At 35.2% G+C, this 13,062-nt stretch overlaps 1 protein-coding gene across 9 annotated transcripts in view; it reads right to left on the reverse strand.

Annotated features, from left to right (window-relative positions):
* WDPCP (WD repeat containing planar cell polarity effector) overlaps window positions 1-13,062 on the reverse strand; it is a 151,258-nt gene that overhangs the window by 111,130 nt on the left and 27,066 nt on the right. For all 9 annotated transcript variants that reach the window (XR_015696800.1, XR_015696799.1, XM_087716805.1 and 6 more), the window contains 2 exons: window positions 1,192-1,274; window positions 554-598 (listed from right to left, as the gene is read on the reverse strand). Coding sequence is in view for 7 of the 9 variants with exons in the window: in XM_087716805.1 (XP_087572931.1) it covers window positions 554-598; window positions 1,192-1,252 (106 nt within the window). In the remaining 2 variants the exon portion in view is untranslated. The remainder of the gene's footprint in view (window positions 1-553; window positions 599-1,191; window positions 1,275-13,062) is intronic.

Below are 13,062 nucleotides of genomic sequence, written 5' to 3' on the forward strand. Positions count from 1 at the left end.
ATATATTGTACTTTATATGTTTATACAAAACATTTAAAATTTCTTAAGTATACTTTTTTATTAAAAAAAATATTTAAAAGTAGGAAGAGTTAATGGCTAACTAGTGGTAGAGCAAAATAATTTGGAATAGTTTTGATTCAGGGGGGGGGGGATCAACAATTGGACAAGATCTTTGTCAAAAACAAAGAAGTCAAAAATTATAGAAATATCTGAAATCTCATCAGGAAATAAAATGCCATACTATAAAAACAGGACAAGAAAGAGAAGTGGAAATACAAGAAAAATAATGTAGAAGTCCACATGGACAATCTTAAGAAATTACCTTAACAAGTTATGCAGACTTAAATATTATATGATTTACTAGATATTATATAGGTTTCAGACTATGATATGACTGTTGGAATAAAATAGGCACTTAATGATCAAATTACCTATTGTTGTAAATATACTGCATAAATATGTAATCATAAAATACAAAACATACAATTTTTGAAATGCTGAATTTTTAACTGTAATCTTATTATAACTTTTATTATAAGTGTCAAAATTTTACCTGGTTCCTTCTTTTCATGGTACTGATAGACACCAATATCTTTGTCTAGATAATTAAGGAAATACAACCTTAATTATTGTATTTAAAACCAAGTAAATTTCTTTGCACATCATGGTAAAATAAAATATGCAGTGACACAAATATACAGTAATTCAAGTTGCCAAGCACAAATGCATGAGTGACAATTTCATATAGACATAATGTAGATACACATACCTATACATGTAAATACCTGGGAAAAAATCTTTATTGCAATTACAACACAATACATAACGAAGAGTATCTACTGTATCATATTAAATAGTTTGATAGAAGTTTGCTTCATGTTACATAATTGGGATCTTATCATCTCTGAAATAAGTAGCAAAGAAGTCTGACAATGTACCTCACTTTCAGCTCAAAGTTTTACAGATAAGTATTCTTTCTGCAGTTTTAAACAGTTAGGAAATCAAGTTAGAAATCACATTTTTTTGTTCAGATAGTGTTGATCGGATAATGAATGCTGTCACTTGTTGGAGAATGAATAACAAGTTTTTGTACACTGTATGAGTCTGGAAACCAAGTGCAATGCACATTAATATTAACATGGTTTGGAAAGTTTCTTTAAAAATTGGGAAGACATATAACATCTATTTTACCTTCAACATATAAGATGCTTTTCACCGACCAAAGGTGCATTTCAGAGAGAAAGACAGTCATCTATAACAGTATGCACTTAATTCTAGGGTAAAAAGAGATGGAAGCAAAGGTAAGATGAAAAATAATGAAATTTCTTTATCATTGTAAAACTGTAGGACCTACCTTCGTGGATGAAAAGCAAATCATCTTCAAGCAAAACAAGAAAGTCCAGTTGCCTTTTGAAAGAAAGCACCTGGATGACTAAGAATCTACATAGACACATAGCACCTAAGAACATTATTTTCTACTAATTTGAATTAGTTGACATTTACTAACTGTGCTTACTGATCTAATTTAAACCAAATAAATTAAATCAAATTAAGTTATTTGAATTCAATAATTCAATTTAGATAGACAGGTATATGATAGGTAGACAGACAGTGTTTGTGATTTCTCTAATTTTCTACCTTAAAGTTGTATTGTAACAAATGATTTAGATTCGCCACTTCTCTGTGTTCCCAAATCTGCTCCAGAGATTTGGAAACTCGCTACAGGAGACTTGGGGTTATGTAAGGAATGCAAATAGGAAAAGAGAAAAGAAGAGAATGCCAGTAGTATTAGCAGATATTGTATGTAGCCCTCTGAAATCAGGTGTTGTTGAAAAGGAGTGCTTGAATGTAACATAATCATACTGCCATAAAGATTGGCAGTAAAGCTGCAGAGTAATAATTTACATAAAAGACTAGCAATTGCTTTTTGAGTAGATGATGGTGTTAATGCCTGTAGAATGCAAATATGACTGAAGGACATTTAAGGTGAAGAAAAAAAAGCAGCCATGATCTGAAATCCAGCAAACAGCCAATAAATAATATCAGAATGTTATACCATTGCTTGAAATGACATTGTGCACAAAATTTTAATTGCACAAAAGTGATTTACCTTTGTTACCTTCTGGGAGGAGTCTTTGTGGTATCAGAAGCAGAACAACTAGCTTCTGTAATAGTTTTGTATCTTATAGTATCAACTTTGTTAACTCTCAAGACTATATATATATATATAATTATATGTATATATGTGTGTGTATATATATGTAGGTATATGTATATGTATATGTTTTTCAAGTAATCATCTGTCAATTCACATGCATAATTATATGCGTTGCCCCAAGTGAAATTTAAGGGCTTTTGATGTGAACTCCACCCATTCATAATATGGTGTTAGGCATGGCTCCCACTGAACTCACTTCTGCTTCTAAAACCATTGCAGGCAATCTTAAGAAACAAAGACTATGTACAGTAGTATAAGAGAGCAGTTTGTATGACTTTATAAATGACACTTAAAGATACGTAACCAGTTTTTTTGTTATGATCTCTGCAAGTTACATATTGAGTTCAGCACTGTAAAACGATCCAGCCACCGCAGCCTAGCTGCTATGCACCAAAGGACTGGCACTGGTCCACCATTGGGGACCCCTGAGGTAATACACCACAGTGATGCAATATTCGCTCCTTAAAATGCACAGGCATTTCCACCCACTCTAGGGTGGAGGGGGGAAATGTGTCTTATGGAGATAAAAATACAATAATTAATATATAAAATATTAAAAATTAAATAATTTAAGATTAAAAATGTTGAATCTATACATATTGTGGAAATAATGATGTGTTCCTTGCTATATGTTAAGTTCTACTTTTAACCTGAGAGCAATACTTTGCAAAAATACCATCTGAGATTCAGCACATGACAATGACCAAAATTACACAAATAATATTCCAAGCACAATAACTGTTTGGCCATCCTTCTAAAAGAAGCAAAGTGTCCACAAACGCTACACAAGTAGATGACATGTAACCAAGAAGTCAAAAGAATTAACTGAATTTTATTAAATGTATGAACATGTTTTTTACTAAGAAAGGAGAAAGTTGAATCTAGTCATGTTATAGAGAGTAATGCTATGTTCCTTGAAATAAGTAAAGTTACCATTTATTCCAGGTAAGTGTTGAGTCAAAGCTGATCTTTACAAATAGAGACAGTTTACTTGTTCTGTCATTTGATTATGTGCCATTCGTGTTAGCTCTTAGTAACTACTTAGATCAGTGGTAGTCAACCTGGTCCCTACCGCCCACTAGTGGGCGTTCCAGCTTTCATGGTGGGTGGTAGGAGTTTGCTGTAACTCTGCTTTATAAATTTTATAAAGTAAAGTTACTTCCCTACTTTATAAATCACCATTACTGTGGAACCGATGGGAGGTTAGAAAATTTTACTACTAACAGAGATACAAAAGTGGGCAGTAGGTATAAAAAGGTTGACTACCCATGACTTTTTCTATTTGTATTGTATTTGTATTTATTGTCACTTATAGGCCGCCCTTTTCCCTGAGGGGACTCAGGGCGGCTTACAACTCATGGGAAGGGAGTGCAAGACAGAACGTAAAATAATATGTGGATACAAATAAAAATAGCAATAAAACACAACATTCATTCAACATTCGGGTGGGGTGTATGAAGATCTTATCCCCAGGCCTGACGGGATAGCCAGATCTTGAGGGCTGTGTGGAAGCTCTGGACTGTGGTGAGGGTGCGAATCTCTACGGGGAGATCGTTCCAAAGGGTCGGAGCTGCTACTGAGAAGGCTCTCCTCCGCGTAGTCGCCAGTCGGCACTGATTGGCGGATGGAACTCGGAGGAGGCCCACTCTGTGCGATCTGATGGGACGAAGGGAGGTAATCGGCAGAAGGCGGTCTCTCAAGTACTCAGATCCACTACCATGGAGGGCTTTATGAATGGTGAGTAGCACCTTGAAGCGCACCCGGAGATCAACAGGTAGCCAGCGCAGCTCGCGGAGGATGGGTGTTATGTGGGCGTACCGAGGTGCGCCCACTATCGCTCGCGCGGCCACATTCTGGACTAGCTGAAGTCGCCGGATGCTCTTCAAGGGCAGCCCCATGTAGAGCACATTGCAGTATTCCAGCTTAGAGATCACAAGGGCTCGAGTGACCGTTGTGAGAGCCTTCCGGTTCAGGTAGGGTCGCAACTGGCGTACCAGGCGAACCTGGGCAAATGCCCCCCTGGTCACAGCCGACAGATGGTGGTCAAAAGTCAGCTGTGGGTCCAGGAGGACTCCCAAGTTGCGAACCCTATCTGAGGGGTGTAGAATTTGACCCCCCAGCCTGAGCGATGGAACACTGGCCAAATTATTGGGAGGGAAACACAACAGCCACTCGGTCTTGTCCGGGTTGAGTACCAGTTTGTTAGCTCTTATCCAGTTCTTAACGCCCTCAAGACCCTGGCTCATCACGTCCACCGCTTCATTGAGTTGGCACGGGGCGGACAGATACAACTGCGTATCGTCCGCGTATTGATGGTATTTTATCCCGTGCCTCCGAATGATCTCGCCCAGCGGTTTCATGTATATGTTAAATAGTAGGGAGGATAAGACCGAACCCTGCGGCACCCCACAAGTTAGGGGCCTCAGGGACGATCTCTGCCCCCCAACCAACACCGACTGCGACCTGTCCGAGAGGTAGGAGGAGAACCACCGCAAAACAGTGCCTCCCACTCCCACCTCCCGCAGTCGTCGCAGAAGGATACCATGGTCGATGGTATCGAAAGCTGCCGAGAGGTCAAGGAGAACCAGGGATGGAGGCATGGCCTCCATCCCTGGCTCTCCAGAGATCATCGGTCAATGCGACCAAAGCGGTTTCTGTGCTGTAACCAGGTCTGAAGCCGGACTGGAAGGGGTCAAGATAACTTGCTTCCTTTCTACAGGATAATCTGTCTCCAATATTTATCTTTTATTTCCTCTTCATAAATGATCAGTTTGAGAGCTGGTTCTCATTTTGACAGGAAGTCTAGTGAACATTTCCAAAACAACCAACAAGTGAAGATAGTTCTGCCTTCACGGAAAACATGTTTCTACCATCACCACCAAAACAAATCACATACAAATCAGATATTTGTCATCTTAAATTGGTTATATAAAGATTTTGCACTTGAAAGTAGAATATTTGCTTGAATTCTTGTGTTGTGATCTTAAGTCTGTTTTAAGTAAATATTACCATATTATTAATGCTGTGATGTTATATTATTTTAAAATAAATATTATTAATATCATTTGCAGTAATATGTAAATGATGGAATTAATATTTATTTTTCGCAATGATATATTCTTCACTTTTATTTTTGGGGGAGTAATGGATACCCCTCTCCCTCATATCAACAGTAGAGACCTTCAAGCTTCTAGGTTCTATCATATCTCAAGACTTATAATGGACACCGAACATCAAAAATGTTGTGAAAAAAGCACAACAAAGAATGTTCTTTCTGCGCCAACTCAGAACGCTCAAACTGCCCAAGGAGCTGCTGATTCAGTTCTACAGAGGAATTATTGAGTCTGTCATCTGCACCTCTATAACTGTCTGGTTTGGCTCTGCAACCAAACAAGACATACACAGACTTCAATGGATAATTAGAATTGCAGAAAAACCAATTGCTATCAACCTGCCTTCCATTAGGACCTGTATACTGCACGAGGCAAAAATGGGGCTGTGAAAATATCTACTGCCCCTCACATCCTGGACATAAATTGTTTCAACTTCTAGAGTTTTTTCCTGAATGCCATCACTCTGCTAAACAACTAATTCCCACAACAGTGTCCAATTATTTACTAAGACTGTATTACTATTCTTCTCATCCTTTCTAGTACCTATCTCTTCCCACTTATAGCTATAACCATGTTGCTTGTATCTTTGCAATGTACATTGTTTTATTGTTTCCTAGTATGATTTGATTGCTTATTAGTATCCTATGACTATCACTAAGTGTTGTATCTTATGATTCTTAATGAATATATTTTATTATTTTCTTTATGTACACTGAAAGCATATGCATCAAAGGCAAATTTCTTGTGTGTCCAATCACATTTGGCCAATAAAGAATTCTATTCTATATTCCATTAAAATGTGTTTGCATAATATTAAAATTAAAAATAAGAAGATTTAGAGAATCTCAAAGAACTTAAAAGATAAACATCCTTTCATCAGTCAAAAACAGAGTAAAGGAGATTTGGCAGGAGCTACACCTACATGGTACATATGAGTGTAGTTCTTATGAAAGAGCCTTAAGCTTTAGAAGCTACAGAGCAGTGCTCCCAAAAGGCTCATAACCAATGTATATGAAACAGAGGCCAACATGAATTTTATGGATTACTGTTATTTCAATAAATAATATTAGATCAAGTTGGTATTATAGTTGAATAACTTTTCTCACTCAATCAGATTCTACATATTTAGTTAGTACTGTTGCATACTCTTTCTGGTTTAAACTATTGAGTTGAGACAGGAAATTATTTTCATCTATAACTTTTATCTATTTCTACAACACCAACAAAGGCTACATTGTCTATCCTATAAGCTTCTCTCTCAAGCTTAGAAGGTTAGACTTTGAACCTAGGAACAATGAACAGTTTGCCTGTGGTTAAGTGTTCCTGTACCTCTCCTTGCTCGCAGCTTTTGATACTTCCTGAAAATTCCAATAGTAATTTGTGCAGCATAAATGAAGGTGAGTTAGTGAAAATGGCAGGGCTCCCCCATCTCTGGTGGAATTATGGAGGAATATTTTCATGTGCTGCTTCTTCCAGCATCCCTCACCAGTGGTCATATTAGCAGGGCCAGGTTGATTTGTTATTTAGTGATACAATTCCTACTACTGACTAGTTACCGTATTTTGGATCCAAGACAACATTAGACAAGACATGCTAGGATAAGTACGAAATGAAAAATACAAGATAGGTAGATATCATTACAAAGTACCCATATATGCAAAAAGATAAGGAACATGGTATCCCTGGAACAGACTAATTTAAGGAATTAAAAGTTTTGAAAACCAGTATGTGGGGAGGACATGAAGAGAAGATTTGAGTTAAAGTGAATGAATACATCAGGTATAACAGAACTATGGAGAGAGCAGAAAGATCATATATACAGACAGCAGAAAAACATAGATTTGGCAAGGTATACCATTAAAATTGAGACAAAACTGTTGATGGAACTCTGCAGAGAAAGGTTTATTGTTTCTGGTAATGTTTAATAGCTTTTATTTTTATGTATGCACAATGTTTAATTGTTAAGAGAGGAGTGAAAGGGGGATTTAGATTAAATGAAAAGGGGGGTTATATTTTTTAGTTAGGTTTTTTTTTTAGTTTCCTTTATTTGTATGCCGCCCTTTTCCCTGGGGGGACTCAGGGCGGCTCACAATTCAAAAGGGGGGGGGGAAGACAAACAGTGGACAATACAACATGTTAAAAAAAAGAGCACAACAGTCACACAGTTCGGGTGGGGCTACAATCTTAACCCCAGGCCAGCTGGGACAGCCAGATCTTTAAAGCGGCGCGGAAGGACTGGAGGGTGGTGAGGGTCCGAATCTCCACGGGGAGTTCGTTCCAAAGGGTCGGAGCAGCCACCGAGAAGGCTCTCCTCCGGGTAGTTGCCAGTCTGCACTGGCTGGAAGATGGAATTCGGAGGAGGCCTAATCGATGCGATCGTATCGGTCTAGTGGAGGTAATTGGCAGTAGGCGGTCTCTCAAGTACCCAGGCCCACTACCATGAAGGGCTTTATAGGTGATAAGTAGCACCTTGAAGCGCACCCGGAGATCAACAGGTAGCCAGTGCAGCTCGCGGAGGATAGGTGTTACGTGGGTGAAGCGAGGTGCACCCACAATCGCTCGCGCGGCCGCATTCTGGACTAGCTGAAGTCGCCGAATGCTCTTCAAGGGCAGCCCCATGTAGAGCACATTGCAGTATTCCAGCCTAGAGGTCACAAGGGCACGAGTGACTGTTGTGAGGGCCTCCCGGTTCAGTTAGGGACACAACTGGTGTACCAGGCGAACCTGGGCAAATGCCCCCCCTGGTCACAGCTGACTATACTTATATTGTTAGGAATTTTTGTTAATTTTTGTTAATTTTGTTAATTTTACTGGACCTTTGCTGATTAACAAGAAGAACAGAAGATTTAGAGAGGAATTCATAAAAAATGGATGAGATATGGGATGAAGATGTATCTGGTTATATTTTAAGAAACAGCGATAAGCTGTTAATGTTGAATATGTTTGCTGGGGATAAAGGAGAAAGTTTTTTTCTTACTATCTTTTTGGGGGAGTGTTCCATACTTTTTTTAAAATATATATTTTTGTGTTGGTTTTTGTATTTCATCTGTTTTATATAATTCTTTAAAAAATTATTGAAAAAAGGAATTGTGCAGAGAAAAAAAATCCAATACTGAGGTTATAAGTGGATGTAATAGGTAAAAATGATTTAATTAATGAAAGAAAAGTGAAAGGAAGCATGACATAAAAAATCCTATTTAAGGAAAGATGTCTATGAAGATTCTCAATCATCCAGTCATGGTTGTCTCAAAGGTGCCTTTTCAAAAGGCAAGTGGACTTTCTTGTTTGTTTTTTGAAAACATTTTCCTTCTTGGATGAGAAATAAAACATTTTAAAAGAAAAAAACCAAGGAAGTCCAGTTGCCTTTTGGAAAGGCATTTCTGGTATATGCTGTTTTAGGCAGAGCTAAAGCTCATCAAAATTTTATTTCATTTAATTTCTGTTGTTTGTCATTTTAAACACCATTATAATAACTAAAAAATATATGTTATTTTCTCACATTCGTTTCTTGTGCTAAACTCACTTTAAACTAGTCCCCCCCCCCCACACAGGTTCTAAAGTCCATTGAAAGGGAAGAAAGTAAAAGAAACTAAAAATAAGAAAAGAATTTTCCTCTTTTCTCCCTCTGGTATATTGTAATGTGACTTCCTTTTTAATTCACCAAATGAGAATTCCTGGATAGAAAGTAACCCTGAAAAGTTGGGGTAGGGACATGATCCATAATTTATCAGTAGCTGTATTGACCCTATTATCAGTAGCTGTATTGACCATATTAAGAGAGTGCAACAGTTATTTTCTCCTCAAATCATTAATATATTCAGCAAGAAAACATCAGAGGAGTCCATGTTAACAGCATATTACTATTTTAAAATGCTAAATGTTTCCAAATGTATCATTTTACAAATATATCGTATATCACAGAGGGATAAATAAGCCAGTATCCACTATGATTGGAAAGTTACCCTGAAACTTTTATTGTCACAAGAAAACCAACTATGAGTTGTGTAATAATCACTGGGGAGAAAAACATTATCTGATTACCTAAGAATAGTGGCATGAAAATCACACACTGTAAACTTATTTCCATTTGCTAAAAAGTTGTTTCATGCTTCACTGAATTAATTCTTCACGTTTTAAGAAGCCTGGATATAAGACCTATCTTTTGAAATTACAAGTGGTCATGTTATAGCAATAGCGGTGCATTCAGTTTTAAGACATTCACATGTGTAATAACACCAAAATTATATCTTGAACTAAATTTCTTCTTTGGAGCGAACACATGAATTAGAAATTTTTTGATACAACTAGGTTTCAGTTTCATAGACCGAACAAATTACAGTTCTTAAGTCTATGTAAAATATTAGTATCCATAGCTCTGGTTTTAAAATTGTAGGGAGTCATTATAAGTCACTTGAATAATAAATCCTAATCTCTCATTATTCTGATGTTACTGTGTGTGGACACATATCTTGTATAAGATTTAATAATATTTGAAAGCAAATTATGAAATCCGTCAAAATTCTAAGAATATCTTTGATACAAAGACACTGAAAGCAAGTATGTACACAAGCTTCCAATTTTTCAATCTAATAGGTAATATTCCAAACATAATTCATTTTATTACATAGATATGTAAAAAGTGAATTTCTCCTTTCTTGAATACTAAACATTTATTTCATATTCTACCTTTTTTAAAATAAATATTAATTATTGTTCTAACATGATTTTGAAAGGCACCTTTTAATTCATATATGAAACAAGAGTTATAATAAGCACAGCTATATTTCAATAAACTTCAGATAATGTGAATGGTCACCAATGAATTTCACTTATGATATTAATGAAGTCATTTTGTTTAAACTGTTTTGGAATCTAGGGTGTTGTTGTTTTTTTCAAAAATAATTTCATAAAGTTAAAATAAGTCAAAGAAAACACAATAAAAGTGTACTAGAACTCTAACAAGATAGGGTTAAATTTTAATTTGCCAAAATTTTAAAAGTCTGGGCACAATATTTGAAAGCAGATGAATGAATCAAACTAGAATAAAGATATCCAATTATACAGTCAACTATAGAAATGTGAAATGCCCTCAGTTCAGAAGAAAACTTTTAAGTATTATAATTAATTCTCAACAACTAGTTACAAGTTATTTTTTTTGCAGACAGTAAATATTATGTTACATCATGTTATTTTTGGTTTAGAATACTGCCATATAAAAGTTGTAGGTACAAAGTCAGTTTAGATCTATTGAAGTCAAATATCCTCACTTAAATGGTTCATGGTTTAAAACATTTTGTTGCATTTACAATAAAATAATCCAGCATGTTCTTCTATAAATAGGAAGCAGAAAAATACTTTGGTTAATCAATGACCTTAATAATTACATTCAAATAATTATGAAAAATAAATAGGTACTAGTTTATATAAATATGGTAATATAAATATGGGATCACTAATTATTTTTCTGTTTTCAATGAATGCATTGTTTTAATTAATTATCTGGTATAAGTTAAAAGCATTGTTTATTTAAAACTCAACATTTTTAGTCATTCTTTTTCTGTATAAATACTCAATTCAAGACACGCTATCTAATAAGTCATAATGGATTTGCATGGTTCTAGTAGTATCAAGGCACTTCCTAGTCAGGTATTATTGAAAAAAGTATATAATGCAAACTGAAATACTTTTACAAAATTAAAATGAAAACATTTTTTTTCCAAAATCTTCAGCCAGCCCTTGCCACTGGCATAAGCAATGACAGTGTTCTGCAAATGCTATTTCCATTCATTCCATGACCCTACATTTCACTCCAGTTCTTTATGTATTTATCTTCTAGTCTACCATTATAGGCATTCCTTTTCATGATTTTTAAATGGCAAGCTAACTATTACAGAAGACAGTACTATGAACCACTTCATACATTACAGTCAACATAAAGAGATTGTTGGCTTCCAGGAAGGGCGCTCCAAAAACCTTACGTGAAAAGTCATTATGAATTTGGCATGCTTGTAAGGGAGGAAATAAATGTATTAAGCCTCCCAATTCTTATTTTGAGATTTATGTGGCAGAACATATCACATCATGAAAAGTCACCGTATACTGCTCAGATTTAGCTGCACAATCTTGAGAAACTCTGCAGTCAGAAAAATAGTGTGTGGAGGTTGCTGAGTTTACCATCCTTATTCTATAGTGATCAGATTAGCACACACAGCAAGACATGACCATACAAATCGAAATACCCAGTTTTTGTACAGATTGGAAAACTAGGGTTACCCTTAATCTTACTATCCAAGTATTTATTAGCACATTTGTTACACTTGTATCTGTTCTGAATTAATTACATATCTTAATTACTTATCTGTCACTACATATCTTAATGAATTTATAGTGGTTACTGGCAGAGAAATGGCTTCCTTCCACATTGAAATAAAGACCTATTTTACCAAAGAATTCAGCCTTTTAAAAACAAATGTATAAACATTTAGAATATTTATTATCCAATTAACACTTTTTCTAAATAAACAAGAGTCAGAAATAATTTTGTATGCTAAACTTTTCTTCCTGTGTTTTGCATAATTTTACCCTTTTAATTTTTGTCTCAAGAGGGAGTCGTAAGCCATGATTATCAGTTGCCTCTGTATTAAAAAATAATTTAGAAAAAGATATATTAAATTCTACACCCGCCAAATTTAGGAAAGCTTTATCCTTAATGTTTAATGTTCTTCCTACAATTGTCCTAGAAAAGAAATATAGTGAAACCCCATACTGTCCCTGTGGTCATAGAAACCACTGCCCATGTTCTTCTCTACTGTCAGTTCTATAGGGGCATTCTCCATGAGCTGATTAAAACTCTTTTATTTACATTTCCAGGGCATTCTGATGTTTTCTATGTGCACTAACTGTTAAATAATACAGATAACTTTATTTTTCTAAAAGCACTAAAAATTACATTATTTGTAAGCTTTGTCCACAAATGATTCGTAATAGTTCTTGTTAAGAGGATAATTTTTTGTTCATTTCATTGTTTGAATTTTTTTTGGCCAATGACTGAAATAAAGTTCTGTCCTTCTATGTTAAATTCAATTTTATGTAAGTTTCAATTCAAAACAAACTTCACCTGAAGACTTTAGGATATCTTTACATTATTAGTTGCCCTACTTTCTAGAATTACATGAATAAAATATGCATATTTGCATGCATATTTTCTACATTTATATTCATATTTCTGCAATTAAATAAATAGTCATGTTTTTATTGCACATATAAAATGTATTTCATTTTTTATTTATTGGAATTTGTCAAACAAAAATGAGAACAAGAATAAGAGAATAAAAATACAATGATAGGGACAATAGGCATGTTAGTGCACTTATGCACGTCCCCTATAAACCATAAATCTCTCCTTTTTACCATGATGATGTATATGAGATTATTTTCAATAATATGAATAAAGGATAACAACTACATTACAGACTCTAGGCAAAACCTGTCAGTTTGAATGAGACCTTGGTGCTTCTGTTGAATCCTTACATAGCAAACTATGTTTTGTTTAGGCATTTTTAAGACCTGTAAATTTTTTCTGATGGGATACATCATAAAAAAAACACTTTGTAAGTGTTTTACTGACTAAAGTTATAGAGTGTATACCAGTAAACTGAAATAATATACTAAAAATATTTGAGGAGCAAATAGGAAAATAATAGGTGACAAAAGCATTAAAATACCCTGGAT

The sequence above is a fragment of the Thamnophis sirtalis genome, unplaced genomic scaffold (genome assembly GCF_051295495.1).
Source record: "Thamnophis sirtalis isolate CommonGarterSnake01/CBP01778 unplaced genomic scaffold, rThaSir2_p1.2 scaffold_5, whole genome shotgun sequence".
Taxonomy (NCBI): Eukaryota; Metazoa; Chordata; class Lepidosauria; order Squamata; family Natricidae; genus Thamnophis; species Thamnophis sirtalis.